This window comes from Globicephala melas, chromosome 4 (genome assembly GCF_963455315.2).
Source record: "Globicephala melas chromosome 4, mGloMel1.2, whole genome shotgun sequence".
In the NCBI taxonomy this organism is placed as follows: domain Eukaryota; kingdom Metazoa; phylum Chordata; class Mammalia; order Artiodactyla; family Delphinidae; genus Globicephala; species Globicephala melas.
This window is the reverse complement of record NC_083317.1, coordinates 114,927,810-114,953,526: the sequence shown is the minus strand read 5'-3', so window position 1 is coordinate 114,953,526 and position 25,717 is coordinate 114,927,810. Positions and strand designations below refer to the sequence as shown.

The 25,717-nt window shown below is 41.5% G+C and overlaps 1 protein-coding gene across 1 annotated transcript in view; it reads left to right on the top strand.

The window, feature by feature from the left end:
- The window catches only part of MED12L (mediator complex subunit 12L), a 327,428-nt gene that overhangs the window by 296,222 nt on the left and 5,489 nt on the right, over positions 1–25,717 (top strand). The window contains exons 38-43 of the mRNA XM_060297523.1: positions 205–219; positions 4,957–5,046; positions 6,714–6,946; positions 8,350–8,506; positions 11,169–11,246; positions 24,440–24,521. Of these exons, the coding sequence (XP_060153506.1) occupies positions 205–219; positions 4,957–5,046; positions 6,714–6,946; positions 8,350–8,506; positions 11,169–11,246; positions 24,440–24,521 (655 nt within the window). The remainder of the gene's footprint in view (positions 1–204; positions 220–4,956; positions 5,047–6,713; positions 6,947–8,349; positions 8,507–11,168; positions 11,247–24,439; positions 24,522–25,717) is intronic.

Here is a 25,717-nt window from a genome sequence, read left to right as displayed (position 1 = left end):
ATAATGTAATTTGAACAGAATACAATTTGCATCTACCATTGATTTTACTTTTTAAAAAAATAGACACAATATTTTGTTCATCAGGTATTTAAAGTCAAAAGGTTATATGATCTATATATTCATTCAAATAAATGGAAATGTGTATATATATCTTTGCTGTCCTTTTCACCATTCTTATTTTTCTTTAATATTCTCCAATATCAGGAATTTAATGAATGTGTATGTATACTCAATCAATCAATATGTTATATTCCTCCTTTATGAGCATGTTAACAGAATATATTGTAAAAGTTCATTATTGTATGACATGTGTTTATTTCAAAATGAATCAGGTGGTTCCAGCAGTTAATGTTACTGTTAATCGATTGCCAACCAAGTTATATTTGATGGGAAGCTTTATAAAAGAATTAAGCATAACTGGTCAACAGGACCTCTTTTAATGATAGAATTTTCTGTGTATCTATTGCCTGCAATCAAAATACACCCGTATAATGTGACGACCAAAACTTGGGGTTCACGCCACTTGTTGTTTAACCTTGGGCACCATTACCCAGTACCTTCCAAACCAGTCATCACAAGTAAAACCCTTTTTGCTAGTTGACTCGTGAAACATTACCCACTGGTTTTCGTTGGGTGACTTTTATTATTATTCCTAAATCAGCATTTTCAGAAACAGAGTCACAACATCTGGCTGTGGTTTTTCAGGCACAACTTGTCTCTCTACTTGCAACCCTTAAACACTATTGGAAAGTTACTAAATAAGGATTTGAAAAAAACTCATTACTAGTGAATTGAGTGGATAGAAGATCCCTGATTCTGAAATGCTGCTGATTGTAACTGTCTGCTAATTGGAGCTATAACCAATTCTCCTTTAGAAAGAGACCCTCACATTTTCTCAGTTGACTGAGAGAGTGAACTAATGAAGAGAACAAGACCCAGAAGATTGAAAATTATCTTTGAGGATGATTTATCAAAAATTTTTTTAACTTACTGGATGTATTCATTTCAAATTATGCAAGAGGTTTTGAGTCTACACCTCTCTGAGCTCAGATGCTTCTCTTGTCTAATTAAAAATAAAGCAGTAAGAGAGAGAATTGTTCTTATAAAGACCAGCAAGATGAGTCAGTATTGAACAGCACAGCTTTTTTAAAAGTTTTTAGGAAGTGGAAATTTTAGAAAATACAATAGATTTCTGTTTCTTACCCAGAGGCAAGCCTAAAGCAAAATGTATAAAAACAGACGAGAGAGACCACATGTAGGAATTTACCCTGGGTAGCAATGCAGAGATGGGTTCATGTAGCTATCAGAATTTCCCAGTTAACTGTGGCTCACTCTCTTAGCACGTGTACGTTGGGTACCTGAGCCAGGGGAGCTGGAGCCGGAGCACAATGTGGCCCCTGGCTAGACACAGATATTCCCTCAGAAACCAGCCTCCTTTACAACCACAAAAGTGTGAACTTAATGTTGCCTCTGATTGTTGCAGTTAAGCAGAATAAATGAAGAGGGGCAATTGAGCTACTCTCCAGGTATTAATGAAGGCAGAAAGAAGAAATCATTAGAATGACAGGTGCTAAAAATTAAATTAAAAAGTGAGTTTTCAAAACGAAAGATGGTACTTAAAAATATGGGGCAATTGGAAAGCACTTGGTAAACTAATTTATCCTGAAATATAAATCTCAGTTTGCCTCTGGAACTCTTGTTTCACAGATAAACTAAGTTAAATCTTAGATCTTAGGTTTCCTCAATAGATATTTATAGAGCACTTACTATATGCCAGACACAGTGCTAGGAACTGATTTAAAAAAAAAAAGTCAAATAAAACTTAGATAGTTTTCAGAAAATAACAGGTAAGTAGGTTATGTACGACGCAGGTGACCGTAAGTCACAATTTGCCAGGCATGGTCTCACTTTGCCCCCATTCTCCTGGCCTGTCCCAGTTCAGATGATACCTTATATAGTCCCTTCCTGAATGCAGCAAAACCATCCCTACTAACATTTTAAGACTCTTACTATATTTAGTTTTCTTACCTATTCCCGCATTATGGTCCTCGTTTAGCATCTGTAAAATCTTTCAAGTTACTAAAGAACTTCTTGGTCATTCATTCCTTACTCAACAGATTGAACTATTTCTACAAATTGAAATCATTTGTTCCTGTCATTATTCTGGGAAAACCAGAGAGCAGGAGGAGGTCATTTCCGTTTGGGAGAAGAGATGGGTATTTTTCATTGAGGGCAAATATGACGATAAAAGCCCTTGGCGAGCGCTGCTGGCCAACGTGAGGTGTTTGTGATTTCCTCAGGGAGGGTACTGAATGTTAGAACCCTTACCTACTGTACTTAAGTAGCGAGTTGGGGGGGGGGAATGGGGATGGCAGGGAATATAGTCTATTTACAAATAAATAGTTTACCTTTAGACTAAAGAGGGTTCACTGAAGAGTACATGAATTTTAAGAGTGTAAAACTGATTTGAAATTTTTCACCCCTTTCTTCTTGCTTTTTTTTCAAAGTTATAGTGTTTTTCCTTGAATGTTAATTTTGTGATTTTTAAAAATGTAGATGTTTTTTAATTCGTATTTCTTAAATTTCCAAAATCTCAACTGTTCTTTGTCAATAAAAGAGTGTTGGGCTTCCCTGGTGGCACTAGTGGCTGAGAGTCCGCCTGCTGATGCAGGGGACATGGGTTCGTGCCCCAGTCCGGGAAGATCCCACATGCCACGGAGCGGCTGGGCCCGTGAGCCATGGCCACTGAACCTGCGCGTCCGGAGCCTGTACTCCGCAACGGGAGAGGCCACAACAGTGAGAGGCCCGCGTACCGCAAAAAACAAAAAACAAAAACAAAAAAAAAAGAGTGTTGCCCAGTAACTCAGATCCACCACTACATATAAGTCATAGTTTGTTTCCTAAGGTTCTTCAACAAGCAAAGGAAGAGTAAAGAGTTAAAAAACATCTGTTTTATGTATCCGCATGCCTCTGTCACAGGCACATCGCATCTTGTTTCCCTCCAAGGCAAAAAAGGGCCTGGGTTTTTTAGACTACTTAGGGATCTCAAGATTCTAACTCACAGAAATAATTCATTTTTCTTTTCTTCTGTAAAAATGATAATATACATATATTTATCCCCACCAAGAGGCACAGCAGTATATGTTTCAGGGACCTTGGACAATGCTGTTGGGGAGCACCAAGTCGAGGAGCGGCATGTAAAGATCTGGTTGATTTAGTGACTCCCTGGCTTAGTGTTTGGAGGATCAAGGGCCATGTGGATACTTTGGGGCAATGCTTGTAGGCTCCAGATAGCCACACTCCCGTGGCGTGAGCTCTCCTAGAGGGAGTTTGGGCTCTTTTTCTTAGACTTAAGCAAATAGGGATGTAATTGCACTTAGATTAATCAGCTAAAGGCTCAGAGTATCTTCATGGTACCCTACACTGGAAAGTTAGATTCTTGTTGAAGCTGTTACATGTAGATACCATAGCAGATGCTCCCAGAAGTTTGTGTTTGGTCCGCGTATGGGTGGAGAGCCACCTTCGGAGAGGCCGAAGTTTCTTAACTGCCCTCGAGTGATTTTATGTGGGGATCAGAGAAAAGGCTTCACCGTCTGATGTATACGTTTCATTTCAAAATCTCATTAACAAGTCTTAATAAAGAGTCTCCTTTTGGTTTCTTATTGGGGTGAGTTTACAAGGCTCTATGTCCCTTAAGAATAAGCACTAAATGAAATTTTAAATAGTTTCATCCTTGATATCACATATGGAGGCATCTCATCATAATGGAAGAAACCCTAGGCTTTGGAGGCAGACTTACCTGAGCGCTCACGGCTTAGCCAGGTCTAGCTGGGTGAGTTCGCTAAGCTACCTAGGCTCTTTGAGCCTGGCTTTTCCTACCTGAAGAAATTGGGGATGATGTCCCCTCCCTGCAGAGTTCCTGTGAGAGAATGGGAATGAGAACAAGAAGCCCAGTCCCTGGCACATAATAGATGCTTAATAATTGTTGGTGTTCTCCCTCTTAAGCTAAATGTTTATACCTTTCTCCCTGCCAGAAATAGCTGCACTACTTTCCCAGAACATTAAAATTCGTTTTTAATATAACTGTATTTTAGCACTTAAAAAAAATGAGGACATCTGTGATATAAAACAGTGGTGAAATATCCTAGAATAAACCCCATTTCTTTGTCATTAGTAAGTCCTGAAAAAACCAAGGGGTGGTCGGAAGCTTGGCCTCCTTCTGTGATTAATACCGCAAGCTTCCATGAAATAGGTTCTGCCGCCAAAATGTAAAATACATACAGCTGCTCTTAGGAACACATTTATTTTTCCTCAGGCCAAAACATGCATTAAATTAAGACTGGTGAACAGATGTTAATTGGTTTTATTTTACATTGTAGTTGGTTAGAACTGTATTTGATATTAACTTATTATACATTTTCATTGATTATTAGAGTCATAAGAGATCCCAAATTCATCCCTTGCATACATGGCTAAATAGGCAATTTTTAGGTCCCTCTGAAGAAACATCATTAAAAAGTCATGAAGGTAGTATATGCCATCTGCGTGTACCACGTGTTCTCTTACTTATGGGCACAGGATGAGGCAACTCTGTGGTTTCAGATTTCACACTTAGAGACTCATGCCTTTTACTCTAGAGGGACATTTGTACCCTGGAGTGTACAGGAAAGCTGACTCAGAGCCTCTCTGATGAGCAGACCATTGATTATTTGGGCTTGTGTTTATGTATGTGTGATCACTGGGGACATCTGTAGTCGTCTTTGGAAGAAATAATAAGTGCAGCAATCTCTACTGTTAATAGGAAATTGATGAGAAATAGTATTCAATGCAGGTTGGAATCTGCAAGTGTTGTTCTCACATAGGGCATGGTGTCAGGGGTTTTGGGGGTAATTAACCAGGAGCTCGGATCATGCCCTTGCTGTTATGATCAAGAGCCGCCTTGGCTTTGTCTTCCAGGGCCAGCCGGGGGACCAGGCTGCTCTCTTTGCTGCTCAAGCACGGCCCTCCCCTCAGCTCCCCCAGTATCCAGGTCTGCAGCAAGCACAGGTACCCATGTTTGCTTTGTAGGTGCTGCTGGGATTTTTAATGCTCTTTATTTGAAGGGGGGAACTAGGTAAGTAGGGTATCAATTCCCTCATGGGGTATAGAACTTAGTCACTTCTGCTTATAGATTATAATTGACATTTCAAAAACAAAGCTTTACCAGTGATTATTAAACAAGTCTCAGGATTGATTAAAGGGCATGAAACATTTTAGGAAATTCTTGAATCAGAAGTATCAGTTCATACCTTTCTATTAATGATGATGGTAGATATTGAAATGATGAACAGTCCCAGCCAGGGTACTTATGTTATAATGTATAATGATGTAATTCATGATTGAATTTATGATATTCAAAGATAGCTTCGAAGAGGAATCATGGTGGAATAAGAAGATAATTGGCCTTGGCATCAGACCTTGACAAAATTCCTGACAACCTACAAGCTGTGTGACATTGTGCGAGTTACTCTGAGTCTTGGTTTCCTTCTCTGTAAAATAGAGATGAACATTGTGGGGATTTAAGACAACCTATGGAACTAGCAAAGCACCAGATAGATACACAGCAGTTATTCAGCAAATGATAGATTTGCCTTAATATGATGCAAATCTTGAGCTATTTTTTCTAATAGTTTTGTCATTTCTGCTTCCATATCCTTGTACTCTATCCCTCTCAGGGATGGATAATCAGGAGGCCAGGGATGTTGGCAAGGCCTGTAGTTAGGCCAGCGGTTCATACTGTGTCCGCAGCTGAAAGGAAGGCCAAGGTTGGCCTTCACAGGCACCGAGCCACACAGCCTGTATCCCTGCACGCTGCCTGCAGGAAGGTCATCGTCCCTCACTCTGTCTTCCAAGTCAGAGCCATTCAACTACCTTAAAATGTGGTACTTTGAGGACCTGAAGAGCAGTCCTCTTCTATTTTAATCAGCACTGTGTTCTGTAAATTGTAGATAGTGACGCAGCAGAACCTGAAGCTTTTCATTTACATTGGGTGTCAAGATTTGGAGAATCAGCCACTCATATATTAACGATTATTGGTAGAGTGCTGAAACAGGCTGCAGTCCAACCAGAACTAGAGATTATTGAATAGTCACCAATGACACCCTTATTCTCTGGTTAAGGTAATTGATTGTTTTTGTTGTTGTTGTTCTTGTTAACTGGTTGGTCACTACAGAGATACTCATTAGATCCGAGGAAGTGTAGTTACATACAAGGAAAGTGTACTCCATGATTTTAATCTACATTGAGCATGAGTAACTCTTCTGGTTAATTTTGGAAACAACATTAATGATGCTTGGGATCTGTTGAACATTGATGCCATCTGTGCACTAAAGGCAGAGATGCTTGCCTGATTATTTCTGAGCAGAAACCTGCCCTTCCTTTCCTCAAAATAAGCAACTGAGCTTAAAACTGATCTCTTAACCAAGTGAGGATTCCTTTTGCTCTTTAATTGAAATTTCTGGTGAATCATTATACAAACAGTTCATTGTATAACTTTCGGGCTCCTCTCTCTGCCTCCAGAGTGCTCTTCCTCGTATTTTGAGTTAAAAAGAGTCTTTGAGAACGGCGAATTTCAGGGGGCTCCTCCTGGCTTTGTTTTTGCCCTCGATATCTTAGCGATAGGAAAGCTGGGGGCAAATCAAAACATTGACTTCCTTCCTTGTGCCTGCCTGCAGACCATGCCCCAGGGCTATACGATGTACGGAACGCAGATGCCTTTGCAGCAGACCCCTCAGCAGCAGGCTGGCAGCGTGGTCCTGTCTCCTACCTATAATTCCAGAACCTATCCGGCTGCGCATTCCAACCCGGCGCTAATGGAAAGACTCAGACAGATGCAGCAGCAGCCGCCGAGTGGCTACGTTCAGCAGCAGGCGTCGCCGTACCTGCAGCCCCTGAGTGGCTCTCAGAGGTGATGCATGTGGAAATAATGATGGCAGTGGTGGACACTCAAATTCTCGCCTTTACCGTGCTTCTTCTAGGACATGGTGCTTTATAATTGTTCCTATGAGCTTGCCTATTTGCATATAATTTTCATCGTCATCTCATCTTCAGCAGCATCCAGATTGTGGTTCAAAAGAAGCAGTGCCCCATCTCGTTTATTCCTTTCAAGTCCCTTATTGTTTGACTCACATCTCCCATAGTATTTGTGTAATATTTTTCAATGATACCACCATGTTAGCTCCAATGTTCTTTTTTTCCTCCTCTTTTAAAAAGGTTTTTTGGCAATAAATATCTAAGATTAAAAATTGTTGATTATCCTTAGCAGTGCCTTACTAGAATATGTTGATCTGCAATACTCGTTGTGCACGGTGCCCATAACACTTTTGTCACGTATCTTAGTTTCTACCTTTTCCACCTCAGGAATGGCTGGCAAAACCGGATCATGAAAAGACTCTTACTCCGTTTTTGCTTTAATTGGATCTTGTCGATGTAGTACATAGCGTATAACCGCACTGTCCATTATAGCAGCTGCCAGCCACGTGGGCTATTTAAATTTAGACTAATTAAAGTTAAGTTAAAGCTCCTCAGTTCTCTGTCACGCTAGTCACATGTCAAGTGTTCATGAACCACATGTGGCCAGCAGGGCCAGCTTCGAAGGTGTGTGACCTGCGCAGTCCCATAGGGCGCTGTGTTTAGAAGACCCGCATGGTTGATTGTAATGCTCTATTGTCACCCGCTTGCAATTCTTACTGATGTTTGATCAGAGAGCCCTGCCTTCTTGTTTTGCACTGAGACCCAGAAATGCTACAGCTGGTCCTGGCGGCCAGTGGCTATCTCATTGGACAGCACAGGTGGAGGCGTTTCGGTCACCGTAGGAAGTTCTGTTGGATGGCGTGGGTCTAGGAAAACTCAGTTGCATGCAGATTGCTGCACTACAGTGGACGGCAGCTGGACTCCCGTGTGTTACCATCAAGGATTGCAGGTCAACTCTAGTAATCACTGTTTGGAAAGTTGGCAGGGTCGTTGGTAACACATTTGGGAAAATAAATGAATTTGGAAAACATGCACCATGTTTATTATTTGTCTAATAAGTGGCAGCATAGCATGTTGCCTAAGAACTTGAACTTCAGAGCCCCGAAGTTCTGGGTTTAAATCCCACCTGTGCCATTTGCTGTCTGGATACCTATGATACCATGTGTCCCTGGGAATCTAGGTTACCTTAACCACTGGTCTTTATTGCATTTGAATTGTACACAGTGATTACTGAACATGATGGTTTCTTTGTGAGTGTGTGCAGTGTGCCAGTGGCACTGATGATAAACATTTGACAGTATGCTTGGGCCTGAAAACAAGTTCTTTATTCTTGACCAGACTGAATCATCAGTCGCTTCAGCAGAGCCCTCTGGTGGGTGGAGGACTGGATGCGGTGCTGACTTCCGTGCATCCAAACCTTCCCTCGGTGTCCCTGTCTCAGGACCCAGTGAGGCCCAGACAGCCACAGGTGCGACAGCAGCAGAGGCTCCTCCAGGTATGGAGCTGGGAGTGAGTGCAATGTGTGTGGGGTCCTCAGCGGTCATAAGAAATAACAGACACTTCAGACTTTAATTGCTGGGACCTAACTGGGGTAATTTAGTTCCAGTTCGGCAGGGGTCTTCCTTTCTCTGTGCACCTGCCAGGTCGTGGACAGAAGAGTACATTTTGCAGACCATCCTTGCCCTTTCACAAAGGTTCGGGAGGGTAGCTGGATGCCTTTATCTTAAGAGTGTAAGCCTCAGCTTCCCCAGTCACTGTTTGACTAGAGGCCATGCAATTTGAGTTCAAAATTTCTTACATGTGTATTTTTTGGAAACAGTCAAGCCGTCCAGAGTTTTTGTTCAGATTTCTAGAGGGGTCTGTAATCCAAAAAATTTTCTGTTTAACACCTCTAGTCTGATTGGGCTGTGAAGTTGGAGTTATGTAGGTAGGGTACTTCAAAGGGATATTTCATCCTGTCTCTGGTAGAATCCAGAGAGCTGTCCTTCACTTATTTGTCATAAATATTTGAGTCTCCTAGATAAAGGGCTCCTCCCCTTAACACATTCCGGCTTCTCCCTCCCTTGTTTAGGGAATATAGGCTGTTAGGTTTATCCGTTCCATTTGCCTTTATTATTAGCAAGCTTATTCTGTGTTGTTGGGTTGGAAACTGCCTGATGAGTCTGTACAGTGGACTCTAATCTCATCAACAGTCCAACTTGAGATGCACTGTCCTTTTGTGTATTTCTAAGAAAGGAAAAGAAAGCAGCACTGAGAATGGGAACTCTAGTAGAACTGGGGTGCCCAAGGGCCATACTCTTTGTATGAGGTCAATGAGAAATAAACCTGTCATGCAGAAAGGGACAGCAAAGGAACTTGCATGTCTCAACCTTGACACTGGTGGTGGGAAGAAAATATTTGAACCGTTAGCGCAAGTGGGTTTGAGGTCTGAATTCAGTGTGACCCAAAAAATTCTAGTTGGCAGTGCCAACACTTCGACAGACCAAAGCCACCACAAATCTTCAACAAAACTGGGCTTCACAGTTATAAGATGCCATGAATTGCATCCCAGTTTTTGCCTGTTAAAATGTGGAAAGAACTGTATCACAAAATTGAACAACATATGGTAATTGGTTTGGGAGGGAGTGTGGCCTATAGATGGCCAATCCCACACATTGCATATATAAAATCTCCAGCGTGGTCAAAAACCCTCTAGTCCTTAATTTTGTCATGAATAAGATGGAACTAATTATAGTGCCCACCTCTTAAATGTGTAGTGAAAATTAAATATGAAAATGCAAGTGAAGCAGCCATTTGGTAATATTACCATTATTATGACTGTTAATACTCATAGTGATATTTTCTTAAAATAATTTTTTCCCCAAGTGCTAAGTATATGTTTCAGAGCTTTTTAGGACTGATATTTATATTTCTCTCTGTTTTAAAATTTCTCATTTCCAGATCACCGAGGAAAGTTATTACATTATTTTTTTATTTACCACTTCCTTTCTTACACTAGCATTGTTTTCAAGCTACAAATTTTGAAAACCTTCCTTATTGGTTAATGTGTACTTTTTATCCCAATTAACATGGTGTGTCCTTCTGATAATTTTTGCATTACCAACACATTCCTGGGAGATAAGGAAAAATGATTTGCTTCTGCATCCGAATTATACTTATTCCTTTTTTGGTGACTGACTACCTCCATAAAGGAACAGATTAATAATTACAAAGTTGGGGTGACTTTTCCTGAAAGGGTTCACAGAGAGCCCAATGGAGAATTGGCTTCCTATTGCAGTCGCTGTGTTTCTGGTCCATGTTGGCAGTGGCCTGCCCACACCTCAGCTAGGATTCCAAATCCATGACCCTTGTCACTTAATGAAAAATGCCTTCTGGCAATAACTATTGATTACCTTGCCCTAAAGAAGACAAAGAATTTGAGGGACAGTATGCAAACCAAGTTGGAAAAATGCAGAGGCTGAAAAGCAGTCTGGTGCTGTCATCCTCGAGATGAAGCGTTAGGGTGGAGGAGACTTTAAAGGTCATTGAGACAAACCACCTCTTAATATTTTCCTCTCCTCTGTGATGTTCCCCCTGGTGGACGTCTATAGTCTGTGTTTCTTTTGTGACTTGCAAGTGTTTTCCAAGAGCTATGTATTTGAGCCAGCGTTCACGGACACAATTTATGATTTTATGCTGGTAATTTAGGCCAGAACTTCTCACATCTACATCTTCCTTTAAAAAAAAAAATCTAAATTCATGAGTTCCTCTGGGTACCATAGGGAACGAAAAGATAACTAGCGAGCAGTCCTTGTCTCACTTGAGAGCGTAAGGTGGAATGAAATATGTGGAAGGGCAAATGGCATGAAATGAATTAAGACAGTGAGTACAAAGCATGTCCCTGGACAGTGTAGGGTGGTTTAGACTGTGAACACTGTGACTAGCAAAGAAGAGATCCCTGGGGTTGCAGTAGTCTGGAAGCACACGGAGGAGATTTAGGTCTTGCCCTTGAAGGAGGAACGATATATTTGGGAAGACAAAGACGGAGGAGGCAGGTGTGCGTCAGTCATCCTTGTTGGAGCAGACTGATTGGATCAAAGGCATATGGGGGGAGGGAACTGGAATGACGACGTCAACCTCCTATTTTCACATGTATAATTCTTCTTCTTTCTTTCCAGATGCAGCAGCCTCAGCAGTCCTCGCAGCCCCAGGGTCAGACCCTCGGTCTCCAAACCATGCAGCCCCAGCAGCCTCTGGTAAGGCCTGGTGTTCTGAAACCAAACATGTGGGTTTCTTCTTCGTTCTTCCCTTTTGTTTTTTGTTTTTTTTTAGTGTTCTTTAAAGGCAGATTGCATTTTTCATGTCCCGTGAGATTGTTAAGAACTGAAAAAGCCTAAATATACCCTAGCCGTTTCTCCCCAGCACTTCATCAGAGTAGGGTTGTGTTACTGTTGTAGTCAGTATATTTGTTTTCCTAGAAGGTATAAATAAATATTTGGGGTTCAGTAGGTTATGTAATTTTTCCTCTTTAAATTTCTTCGGACTTTTCCGTTCCGTGGACTAAATATTTATATTGAGAAACCAAGTTTTATTCTAAACAGTGTTAGAATGATAACTTAGTATGGATATGTTTAGAAGATTATCTTAACTTGGCTTTGAGTTTTCACTATAATCCCAAAGGAGCATGAGAGTACTTTCTAACATATTACTTTACTGATGTAAAAGAAACTCCGAGTCTAGCCAGTTAGCATTTGCTGCAAGAATTTTCATGTAATTCATTTCATATAATTTCATGAAATTTTCATGTAATCTTATCATTTGCTTCTGCAGCTTTGTAAGTCAAATTTCGAAATGTTATATGCATAGCGCCAGTCAACGTGGTCCAAGCCTCAGTACTTCTTACTTCTGCTAGTGCCATATCCCTTCTTTATTACTTACCTGCTACTTGTGTTTAAGTTGCCTCTTTTCCTATTTCCTTAAACAAATGTTTTCTAAAAAGAAGCATTTGATCACTACTCTCAGCGGTAGTGGTCACATCCCTTGTCACACATTGGAAATATCTGTAAAAATAAATACTGACTCTGCAGGGAGCTCAGCAACATGAGTTGAGTGAGTACCACCCCTAAGACGAGCTGTGTTACTGCATGTGTCTCACACTTTGGAAAATACTGACGTAGACTCTTTCCAGGACAGGATTTGAAAGATAGATGGTTTTTCAGTTTGTAGTAAAGAAGGAACAGTATGGCCCGGGCTATAGTATATTAGCAGGGATAGAGTAGAGTTAGGTGGTAAAGGGCTGAGAATGCCCAAAAAGGACTGGAATAGGACACCTTGAGGATATTTTATAAGCCTCTGCCTTGGCCATTTTGATCTTCATTTTTAAGGAAATTCTTCCTTATCATGAAATGTAATCGTTATTTTGGGTAGGATAAAAAAATTAACATTTGATTCCGTCACGAAGTTAAATTTACAGGACTAGGGTAGAAGTCGCCTTCAGGCTTCTTCGTTATGATTGGAAGCAGAGGATCAGCTTATGCAGAACTGAGGGGAGACCCTGTCCCCGTGCTCCACTGGAATTAAGCATGTCTCATACAGCAGAATTTAGTACCTTTCTACTCTCCTAATAGTGTCATAAATATTTCATAATTTTTGGTGTGTAGCGAGCATATATCGCACATTCAGTTTTGACTTCTAAGACAGTATTGACATGTTTTAATGCACTAGGTTGTATTTCCCTCATTGGCTTAAGACACTTCCATCCCAGGGGCTGAGTGGGTCAGTGAGGTCAGGCTCACGATTGTTTCCCAGTGTATTCATAGGAAAGTAGTTCCAGAGAAACAAAGACCTTCATCCACGGTAATCGTCATGGATAGTAAAATGCACACACTAGGCTTTTTATGGCTTTTTAATTTCTTTTAAGCAGAAATTTTTAAAAAGCTACCTTGAGAAGCATAGTGTCTTATTTTGATATTTAGAGCATATGTATGTATTTTTTTAATTTTTTAACATCTTTATTGGAGTATAATTGCTTTACAATGGTGTGTTAGTTTCTGCTTTACAACAAAATGTATCAGTTATATATATACATATGTTCCCATATCTCTTCCCTCTTCCGTCTCCCTCCCTCCCACCCTCCTTATCCCTCCCCTCCAGGCGGTCACAAAGCACCGAGCTGATCTCCCTGTGCTATGTGGCTGCTTCCCACTAGCTATCTACCTTACGTTTGGTAGTGTATATATGTCCATGCATCTCTCTAGCTTCGTCACAGCTTACCCTTCCCCCTCCCCATATCCTCAAGTCCATTCTCTAGTAGGTCTGTGTCTTTATTCCTGTCTTACCCCTAGGTTCTCCATGACATTTTTTTTTCCTTAAATTCCAAATGTATGTGTTAGCATACGGTATTTGTCTCTCTCTTTCTGACTTACTTCACTCTGTATGACAGACTCTAGGTCTGTCCACCTCATTACAATAGCTCAATTTCGTTTCTTTTTATGGCTGAGTAATATTCCATTGTATATATGTGCCACATCTTCATTATCCATTTATCCGATAATGGACACTTAGGTTGCTTCCATGTCCTGGCTATTGTAAATAAAGCTGCAATGAACATCGTGTTACATGACTCTTTTTGAATTATGGTTTTCTCAGGATATATGCCCAGTAGTGGGATTGCTGGGTCATATGGTAGTTCAATTTGTAGTTTTTTAAGGAACCTCCATACTGTTCTCCACAGTGGCTGTATCAATTTACATTCCCACCAACAGTGCAAGAGGGTTCCCTTTTCTCCACACCCTCTCCAGCATTTATTGTTTCTAGATTTTTTGATGATGGCCATTCTGACTGGTGTGAGATGATATCTCATTGTAGTTTTAATTTGTATTTCTCTAATGATTAGTGATGTTGAGCATTCTTTCATGAGTTTGTTGGCAGTCTGTATATCTTATTTGGAGAAATGACTATTTAGGTCTTCTGCCCATTTTTGGATTGGGTTGTTTGTTTTTTTGTTATTAAGCTGCATGAGCTGCTTATAAATTTTGGAGATTAATCCTTTGTCAGTTGCTTCATTTGCAAATATTTTCTTCCATTCTGAGGGTTGTCTTTTGGTCTTGTTTATGGTTTCCTTTGCTGTACAAAAGCTTTGAAGTTTCATTAGGTCCCATTTGTTTATTTTTGTTTTTATTTCCATTTCTCTAGGAGGTGGGTTAAAAAGGATCTTGCTGTGATTTATGTCATAGAGTGTCCTGCCTATGTTTTCCTCTAAGAGTTTGATAAGAGTTTCTGGCCTTACATTTAGGTCTTTAATCCATTTTGAGCTTATTTTTGTGTATGGTGTTAGGGAGTGATCTAATCTCATACTTTGACATGTACCTGTCCAGTTTTCCCAGCACCACTTATTGAAGAGGCTGTCCTTTCTCCACTGTACATTACTGCCTCCTTTATCAGAGATAAGGTGACCATATATGCGTGGGTTTTTCTCTGGGCTTTCTATCCTGTTCCATTGATCTATCTTTCTGTTTTTGTGCCAGTACCATACTGTCTTGATTACTGTAGCTTTGTAGTATAGTCTGAAGTCAGGGAGCCTGATTCCTCCAGCTCCGTTTTTCATTCTCAAGATTGCTTTGGCTATTCGGGGTCTTCTTTGTTTCCATACAAATTGTGAAATATTTTGTTCTATTTCTGTGAAAAATGCCAGTGGTAGTTTGATAGGGATTGCATTGAATCTGTAGATTGCTTTGGGTAATAGAGTCATTTTCACAATCTTGATTCTTCCAATCCAAGAACATGGTATATCTCTCCATCTATTTGTATCTTCTTTAATTTCTTTCATCAGTGTCTTATAATTTTCTGCATAGAGGTCTTTTGTCTCCTTAGGTAGGTTTATTGCTAGATATTTTATTCTTTTTGTTGCAATGGTAAATGGGAGTGTTTTCTTGATTTCACTTTCAGTTTTTTCATCATTAGTGTATAGGAATGCCAGAGATTTCTGTGCATTAGTTTTGTATCCTGCTACTTTACCAAATTCATTGATTAGCTCTGGTAGTTTTCTGGTAGCACCTTTAGGATTCTCTATGTATAGTATCATGTCATCTGCAGAGAGTGACGGCTTTAGTTCTTCTTTTCCGATTTGAATTCCTTTTATTTCCTTTTCTTCTCTGATTGCTGTGGCTAAAACTTCCAAAATTATGTTGAATAAGAGTGGTGAGAGTGGGCAACCTTGTCTTGTTCCTGATCTTAGTGGAAATGCTTTCAGCTTTTTACCATTGAGGATGATGTTGGCTGTGGGTTTGTCATATATGGCCTTTATTATGTTGAGGAAACTTCCCTCTATGCCTACTTTCTGCAGAGTTTTTATCATAAATGGGTGTTGAATTTTGTCGAAAGCTTTCTCTGCATCTGTTGAGATGATCATATGGTTTTTCTCCTTCAGTTTGTTAATATGGTTTATCACATTGATTGATTTGCGTATATTGAAGAATCCTTGCATTCCTGGAATAAACCCCACTTGATCATGGTGTATGATCCTTTTAATGTGCTGTTGGATTCTGTTTGCTAGTGTTTTGTTGAGGATTTTTGCATCTATGTTCATCAGTGATATTGGCCTGTAGTTTTCTTTCTTTGTGACATCCTTGTCTGGTTTTGGTATCAGGGTGATGGTGGCCTCGTAGAATGAGTTTGGGAGTGTTCCTCCCTCTGCTATATTTTGGAAGAGTTTGAGAAGGATAGGTGTTAGCTCTTCTCTAAATGTTTGATAGAATTCGCCTGTGAAGCCATCTGGTCCTGGGCTTTTGTTTGTTGGAAGAGTTTTAATCACAGTTTCAATTTCAGTGCTTGTGATTGGTCTGTTCGTATTTTCTATTTCTTCCTGATTCAGTCTTGGCAGGTGGTGCATTTCTAAGCATTTGTCCATTTCTTCCAGGTTGTCCATTTTATTGGCATAGAGTTGCTCGTAGTAATCTCTCATGATCCTTTGTATTTCTGCAGTGTCAGTTGTTACTTCTCCTTTTTCATTTCTAATTCTATTAATTTGAGTCTTCTCCCTTTTTGTCTTTATGAGTCTGGCTAATGGTTTATCAATTTTGTTTATCTTCTCAAAGAACCACCTTTTAGTTTTATTGATCTTTGCTATCGTTTCCTTCATTTCTTTTTCATTTATTTCTGATCTGATTTTTATGATTTCTTTCCTTCTGCTAACTTTGGGGGTTTTTTGTTCTTCTTTCTCTAATTGCTTTAGGTGCAAGGTTAGGTTGTTTATTCGAGATGTTTCCTGTTTCTTAAGGTAGGATTGTATTAGAGCAATATATTATAATCTAGGCAGCAGCTATTTGTACAAAGGCAGGCATGTTGTATGCCGTAAGTCTTAAGATGGGCTAATTTATCACTTAGAGTAATAGATTTCAGGTAATTTCAGAATTAGAAGTTATAGGGATGGTCAGTGATCTTGGATTTTTGTATTATAATTCTTTTTTGTGCATACTTTTATTACAGCATACTGATTTATATATCCTTTTAGTCCACATGTTTGTAATTTTGAACAGCTGTGAAGTCAGTCCATTGTCTTTTGCTCTGCCATTACTTGTTTAACCACACCACCTACTGTTGAACATTTAGATTGTTTCCAGTTGCAAAAATAGTGCTGCTGGGGATATTTTGATATGTATTCTGTTGCTCTTTTTTTTTCTGTCTTCTCACAATAAAAGAAAATAGAAGTATAAGAAAAAAGTTCTAATTGTATATCTTCAGAAGAGCAATACCACAGAGCCTCAGCAACATTAACAAAAATATTATATTTCTTTTTATCATTAGGTACTGTTCCTTTTCTTATTAGTTCTAAGATTTATTATAGATGTTATAAATATATTTATTATAAACATCTCCAGCAGATCCAGTTTTTGTTACTGGCCAGCGTTCTTCCTTCTCTGTTTGTTTCTTTGCTGGAGACTGGAGTGGTGAGCCAGCTGTTGAAGAGATGCCAGCTCTGATTCATTCACAGCTGCCCTTCTTGAAGTCTCAAGGGAGGAGGGATGGTGCTAACACAGCCACCACCTTCCTCATGACTTGCCCTCCTGCTATCTGGCGACATCCACAAGTTGACAAGTGCTTACTCAGTATGTACAGTGGAGGCTGGCCCTCTGCCCAAGGTCATGGAGCACAGAGATGACATGCCAGGCTTGCTTCCTGCCACCAGATGGCTTAGAATCATCGGAAGCTGTCAGATGGAAAGTAGTAGAAGCATTAGTGAGGTTGTATTTGTTTGCCAGGGCTGCCGTAACGAGGTCCCACAAAGTGTGTGGCTTAAACAATCAGAAATGTATGGTCTCACAGTTGTGGAGGCTGGAAGTCCAAGATCTGGGTGTCAGCAGAGCTGCTTTCTTCTGAGAGCCCTGAGCCATACCTCTCCCCTAGCTTCTGGTGGTCTACTGGCAATCTCTGACACTCCTCAGCTCGTAGACACACCACCGGATCTTTCCTATCATCCTCTCCTGACATTCTCGCTGTATATGTGTTTGTGCCCAAATTTCCCTTTTTTTATGAGCACACCAGTCATCAGGTCTCACCCTAGTGACCTCACTTTAAGTTGACTATCTCTGTACAGACTATCTCCAAATAAAGTCACTTTCTGAGGTACTGACAGTTAGGACACCAACATATCTTTTTTTTTTTTTGAGGGGGGGACATAATTTAACACGTAACAGAGGTCAAGAGAAATATGAGAAGTTTGGGAAGCTTTGGAGGAAGAGGTTGAATGCAGGGGACCTCGAAAGCCATTTGCAGTTGATTCACTGCTTTTTGACTAGTCCCTTGTCAGTCTGTTTCCTTGTTGACAACAGCAGCTGGGCCTTGTGGGACAGTGGTCATCAACACCCCTATAGGCAGGTTGGTCACTGCTATGAAAAGTGTGATCCTAAGTGACAAAACTAACTTAGAACAGAAGCTAGTGCTTTTTCAGAAAGGGTCATCAAGAAAACAGAACTTTTCTGTGAAGAAAAAGGAAGTGTAAGAAAAGCCCATGCTTCCAAATTAAATCTGGAGTTGTCATTTGCTTACTTAAGTCACTTATCTTCTGTGAAGGAAGAGCATCTGGAAAGAGAATGGGTGCCCTTGCTGGAGAATTATATTTGACATCTCTAGCTTTAGCTTTGGTCTAAATTATGGTTCTTGACTTGAAAAATACTTTTAAAGCTCATGAGTTGTTATGATTAAATTGACTCAACTATGTTAGCAGGCCACGATTTTTTCTTTAAAGCTGCTTCCAGCTTTTAAGAAAATAATGTTTACACCATCCTGCTCTGTCATATCTTTTCATCGTAAACTTAGGGTGCCCTAGTTGGGTGACCTGGAAAACATGCTAACAGAAAGCTTTAGAAAGTTGGCTCTTTAAATTGACTGATCCTTGTGTCAGTATCATATTATATTGAACATATACTTTTAAAAATTTGCATAATTAGCAGCAGTAGTTACTTAAATAATTGCATTAACTTTTAGTCAAAGGTGGGGTAGAATTGTCATATAATCTTCCTCAAGGAATTCATATGTTCCAGTCAGAGAAATTGAGAAATTTTTCAGGATGCCTCTGGAATTCAGAATTAGCCAGAAAATCTTATTCTCCTTTGCAAATGGAAGAAATTCGGTCCATAGAACTTTATCGAGCCAGGTTGCCTTCCTTTGCATGAATTTGGAATTTTTTTTTTTCTTTTTTGAAGAGAAAAGAGACATAGTATTTATGGAAGGAGGTTGGGGAAGACGTTCTTGGGAGATTTGTGGTAACAGGCCAGATACTTTCAATTTTTTTTTCCCCCCACTAAATACCATGTGCAGATCAAAAAAGGCTCAGTTGAAGTTGCTAGTTAACTTGCAAATGAATGCATACTAAATACTCTGAAATGCACCAGCTGCTGGTCCCCTCTGAGTGTGCCCTCCGGAGCACGTGTCCTTCTGTCCAGGCCCCCAGTGGAGGGGCCTGGGCAGTGCTACAGTCTATTGTGCTAAAGCCGATATGGATGAAGATTTGTGTTCTGTCCATCAGAGGAAGGCGGATCTGTCTGTGGATCCTGTCAGTCGGCAGTGCGGGTTTAAACTAAACGTTGCCTTGGTACTTTGTTCCTTTGCTTACTGATGGTGCAGTCACAGGTGTCAGGACACAGCGGCAGGAGGCAAGGACTGTGTTTACTCACTTTGGTGTCCCTGGAATCCGGAAAAGTACCTGGATTTGGATAACTCGTTTGTTGGATGTCACGGCAGTGAAGGAAGAAAACCCCACCCATTATCCATATGCAAAGGAAAACACAGTTCAGAGGGTGAGATGTCTACAGGGGCTCTGAGGCAGCTAAACGTCCATCACTAACTGAATCAGCCCTGCTGCTGCTGGTCATGATTAGTCAGCGTCTGCTTCTGCTGCTGAAACGGATGAGCCCCCGTAAGTCAGCTATTCGGAGACAAAAAAGATTCAGTGACATTTATTTAAATAGAAATTATTCGTTAGTGATGCATTTTTACCTTAGTAATGATTGAGTAGAAAAGTTAAGTGTTCTTGAATAAATGTGTTGTCACAACAGGGACTGGTCAAAATACATCAAATACATTTTTAAATTACTTTTTCAGTTCAGCAGAGAATGGTTGGCTGGAGAGCGACTGTGCCACCTTGGCTGGTGTGTGACTGACGTTACTGAGCTCTGTGTTTTGTGCTTGCAGCTGAAGCCCGGGACAGCTCCTGCCTACGAGAAGCTCAAAACACAGAACCCTAGAGAGAGAGAGGCAATTGTCCTGTTATGCCATAGTTCACAAGAAAGGCATCTACACAGTGCTGAGGGTGCAGTGATTCACTCTTCAGATGCCTGAGGGAGTCACTGAGTGCTTAAGCTGATCTTTGAAGGAGTAAGATTTTTAGGAGTGGGTAGGGTAGGATTAAGGGGAAGGAACAGTATTCTAGGAGGAGGGATTAACATCTGCAAAGGTACAGGGGTAAGAGAAACTGGGACCATCTCCTGTATGGAGAGAGTCCAGAAAACTCGTTCCCTCTTCATTTATCACACTTACGTGGCGAAGGTTCAGTATACACAGATTGTGTTTTTTCGGGCCTCTAGTAAACCTCAATTGACCTATTTATTGACCTGTTTTGGTAAATTAAAAGTTTCAACTGCAACAACAGGGATGATTCCAGAATCTAGCCAAGCATCAGACCAGTGGGGGGGAACCATTTAAAAATACAGGTTCCCAGCACATTTGCCCCAGAAATTCTAATTCAGGGGCAAATGTGCTGGAGCAGCCTTGGAGGACCCTAGGAGGATGACTCTTAACATTTCCCCTGGTGGCTTTATGATTCCTTAGCCACTCATTACATATTAACAGAAATAAAATTTTTATGAAAAGTAGGCCTATTTATCAAAATGAAAACTTAGAAGAATGACATTGATTTACATTTTCGAAGCTTTCTTTGACGTCTGAGTTAATAGAAGACACTCAGTTTGTTGCAACGTCACACACTGTGTAGCAGCTGGAAAACTGCATTGTATACAACCGAGAGAATGAAAGTGAAAAAAGTAAATACTGCCTTAATATTACTGTGAAAATGGTTTTGACCTTGCAGATACCCCAGTAGACTCTTGGGGTCCCCCAGGCATACTATGTCTTAAGGCCATCCAGCAGACCACCCATCACTCCCCTCGCCACCCCCCATCACACACACACACAAGCTTCCCTGGGCACCTAGCTACCACCTTGACTCCTCAAAATAAGGAATCTGACAAGATCACTACAGTGTTCTGTTCTATAAATTACTCTGTTTGAAGCAGACTTTAAATGAACATAAAGAAGGCAGCTAAGTATTTGTTGAATAAATAAATGTTAAATATTTATGTACTGTGTACGTTTAATCAGCTGATAAATTAAGATTAGGTGCCTTTGCAGCCAACCATTTAGAAAATCTGATTATTTTCAAATAAATTAATATTTGGAAGCTAAAAGTTCTAACTAAGGGTAGCACTGGATCATGGTTATTGAGCTCTGAGTCCAGAAAGCTGTCTGACTTCCAGCCCCAGTACGTAAAACAGGGATCATGGGCAAGTGACAGAAGCCCTCAGAGCCTCAGTTTCTTCATCTGAAAGTGAGAATAACAGCAGTAAAGGTTCACGATCCCTTATATTTATTTCCGAAATTCAGACACCTCTAAAAATGGAAATTTTCTTTGAAATTTCACGGAACAGGCAAACCTGACCTGAATTCCTTTGGTAGGAAAAGCTCACCTGAATGGACTTGAAGCTCTTTTCATTTATTTTACCTGATCGGACTATCTGTGTATTTTCCTGCAGAAATTAGTATGTTTGATTATGGAGTACTTTGTAGACCTTGATTAGTCTGTGTATTATGAATGTTTCATAGTTAAGTCAGATAGGCACTGAATTCCAAAACACATCTGCCCCAAGGACTTCAAATGAGAGACTTAGGATGGGTCTTACCACGTCAGGATTAAATGGGCTAATGTATACCTATAATGTCTAGAACATTGCCTAGTACCTAGCACCGTATTAGGTTTTGTTAAATAAGTAGGGTGATATTTCCATACAGACTGCCAACAAACCCATGAAAGAATGCTCGACATCACTAATCATTAGAGAAATGCAAATCAAAACGATAATGAGCTATCACCTCACACCAGTCAGAATGGCCATCATCAAAAAATCTAGAAACAATAAATGCTGGAGAGTGTGTGGAGAAAAGGGAACACTCTTTTGCCCTGCTGGTGGGAATGTGAATTGGTTCAGCCGCTATGGAGAAGAGTATGGAGGTTCCTTAAAAAACTACAAATTGAACTACCATATGACCCAGCAATCCCACTACTGGGCATATACCCTGAGAAAACCAGAATTCAAAAAGAGACATGTACCACGATGTTCATTGCAGCTCTATTTACAATAGCCAGGACATGGAAGCAACCTAAGTGTCCATCGACAGATGAATGGATAAAGAAGATGTGGCACATATATACAATGGAATATTAGCCATGAAAAGAAACGAAATTGAGTTATTTGTAGTGAGGTGGATGGACCCAGAGTCTGTCATACAGAGTGAAGTAAGTCAGAAAGAGAAAAACAAATACTGTATGCTAACACACATATATATAGAATCTAAAAAAAAGAAAAAAAGAAAAAAAATGGGTATGAAGAACCTAGGGGCAGGACAGGAATAAAGAGACAGACGTAGAGAATGGACTTGAGGACGTGGGGAGGGGGAAGGGTAAGCTCAGACGAAGTGAGAGAGTGGCATGGACTTATATATTCACTACCAAATGTAAAATAGATATAGCTAGTGGGAAGCAGCTGCATCACACTGGGAGATCAGCTCGGTGCTTTGTGACCTCCTAGAGGGGTGGGAGGGAGATGCAAGAGGGAGGAGATATGGGGATATATGTATATGTATAGCTGATTAACTTTGTTATAAAGCAGAGACTAACACACCATTGTAAAGCAATTATACTACAATAAAGATGTTAAAAAAAAAATAGGGTGATATTTCCAAATAAGTGTGGAAACCCCTGAATAGGAAAGAAAGCTCTTCTTATTTTACTAACATTTCCACATCAATGAAAGATGAGTTTTTGTTTTCTTTTTTCCTCTTGAGTTGGGCAATAGGAAAAAAAAAAGGAAAAGTGCTATTTTCCTGCTTTGTATCAGGGAAAATAGTAACTTTGGTGGAAGTGTACATTCCTTGTTATTTGGAAATTGAAGGCACTTTAGAATTTGTGATTCTTTTCATTTTTATTGAGCACCTACTATGTGCCTGGAAAGCCGGATACTAGGGCTACATAAGGGAATAAGCCCAAGTCTGTCCGCAGTCACCCATAGTCTAATGGGAGAGAAATAGTTGAGAGCCAGTGGTCATGCCAAATACTCGGTTTTAAAAGAATTAACCCGGCAATGCCTTCTAATTTAGGATTGCCAAATAAAATACAGGACTCACAATTAGTTTGAGGTGCAGGTGAACAACGATTAAGTCTTTAGTAGAATTATGTGCCAAATATTGCACGGGACATACTTACACCAGATGCAGTGTTTGTCCTACGCAGTATTTGGGACACACTTAGAACCAAAAAATTATTTATCGTTTATCTGAAATTCACATTTAAGGACACTCTGTATTTTCATTTGCTAAATCTGGCAACCCTAACTACGGTCCTGGGCTATTTTCAACCATATTGGCAAGCTCTGAGTAGGAAATAGATATTGCACTCATATTGGGTAATTGAGTTTTTAAAAGACTATTTATAGAGGTATGGGCAGGGTTAAAGGACACTAAGGAGGACGAAACAGCCGGGGCTGGAAGCAGTTACTACCCCCAGGTCCCAGAGGGGCAAGAAGGAAAGAAACAGAGAGGGCCGCTGACAGGCACCATGGCCATCCCAGGGTGAGATGCGTTCCACCAGCGCAGACCCAGTAGGAAGGAAATTGGCAAAAAAAAAAACAAACCCAAAACTTTATTCTGCTCCCTCCCGACTTCACTCTGCTCCTGTCCTGCAATCTTGGGAGTGCCCCTGCCCTCACTAGAGGCCAGGAGGCCAGGGGGCCGGCACTCCATACCCAGGTGGGTAGGGGATGGGCCTATGGAGGTAAGTTAATTCATTCCGATGTGTATCTGATTAAGATATCCTTGCATCAGAACACATCCTTTGCTACGACAGTGATAAGCCAGGGGGAAAGAAGGTGGGGAGGGACAGAAAGGAAAAACGGAAAGGAAGAACAGAGTGACAGTCTGCAATTTGAAGGTCAAGGAAAAGGTGAATCAGCACCATGAATGATTTTAATCAAAAGTAATTTTGTTTCCGCCAAATAGGTTCTTTTTCCGCTCTTTGGAGTAACCACCTCGATTTCCTGTATCAACTTAATGGCTAGAACCAGGGCCCTTGGGCCCTCATATTATGCCGGCACGTGTAGACCCTGGAAGGCAGCACCGCCTTAACGTGTGGTCCTTGCTGCCTCCCTGGGCTCGCCCCCGCCCGACCTTCATCCTCCATCAGGCAGGAGGGCACAGTCCCAGATGAGTCCAGGCCCCTGTGCTGCTCACCACGCTCTTGTCTCCATTCGCCCAGGGCCAGGCCTGTGGTGCTTGACCCAATCCTCCCACCAGACAGCTTTCAGTTTGCTGATGCAAATGGTTTGTAACATGGCGATACTAACTAGCCAGCTGGTGAAGGCTGAGGTAACAAGAATGTGTGAACCACTGGGCGCGGCTGGGCTCCTTCGTCAGGGCTTTCTCAGCAAAGGCTAGGTCACCCCCCGGAGATGGGTTCTGGAATGGATGGGGCACTTTCAGGTTACGCCCAGGTGTCGACCAGGGTTGGCTGAAGATCAGTGTCGGCGCACTGGGCGTGGTCCTGCGCAGGGCTTCAAAGCGCGCTGCAGACCTTCTGCTCCCGTCTGTGCTGAGCGCTGAGTTCCCTCCTTTCTCTGGATTACAGTTTCCCAGGCAAGGCTTGCAGCAGACCCAGCAACAGCAGCAGACGGCCGCTCTGGTGCGGCAGCTCCAGAAGCAGCTTTCCAGTAAGTACCCTCCGTCAGGAACAGATGTCCCCCAGGACGTGAAAAACAAGCCAGTGAGCAAAACACAGGTGGCAGCTCCTCAAAAACTGTCTTCCTTGGTGCTGTTCTCGTGTTCGTTTTAAGTCCAGGCCGTTCTCATTTTGTTGGTGTTGGTCTGAATGCTTCTTTTCCGGGAAAGCCCCAGTCTTTTCCTTGAGTTCAGCGAGGATGTTTTCCTGTTGCTTCTCTTCGAATCTGGGAATATTTCTTTCCAGCTGGGGGCCCGGTGGGACGGCAGGTGCTTTTCTGATAAAGCTAGATGGCCCAGAGAGCAACTCGGCTGATACCCTCCAGTGTACGATGGGACGGGATAGGTGCCCCCCTGCCCCCAAGACTCGGATATGGAGAGGCCAGCACCAGACCTGTCCCCTGGTCACTAGGGCCGTGGCTGCTCTTACCACGGCACCACCCTGCCCTTCCTGATAGCGGCTAAGAGAAATCCAGACCTGGAACATGGCAGGCGGCATCGCAGGACAGTGTTTCTCCCCAGTTCATCTTGCTGCCGTGCTGGCGTGCTACCTTTCTAGAGCGCATGCCGACAGCCCATTTCATCGGACCTCATCCCAGTGCCAGCAGCCTGCTCCCATGAATCCAGTCGCCCTGCGCTGGAGTCACGGGGTGGGCAAACTCTTTTAGAAGTGGGAGCGAGGCCCCTGTGATGCAGAGAATATTGGCCTGGAAGTCAGGAGACCTGAATTCTGCTGCCGACTCTGTCACCGTTATCTGGGTCACGCAGTGTTTCATCCATACAGCAAGCAGGGAGACTAGCAATTTCTCGATTCTGTGCTTCTGAGGTACAGAGCGATGAGCAGCGAGTTCTGAAGGCAGTGGTGTGACTCTGGTGGAAGATGGTAGGGAACAGGGTCAGTTTATGACTGAGAGGGAGGGGCAGCTTGGCTCTAGTCTTAATTTCCTGCCTGCTGCTGTCCGTGTGTTTTCCTGGGCAGAGGGAACACCTCTCTTATGCCCTGTGTCTCTCCGAGGGCATAACCAAGGTCTGTTGTTGTTGTCCTTGTTGTTGTTTTCCTTTAAAAATATTTCCCTCAGTTAAGTCATGTCAGTCTTTTCCAAGAACTGTTCAGTCGGTGTGGTCTGTTAAACACACGTGTGGTTAAAATTTCACTGTGTTTCATCAGCTCCAGAGTTCACATTTTTAA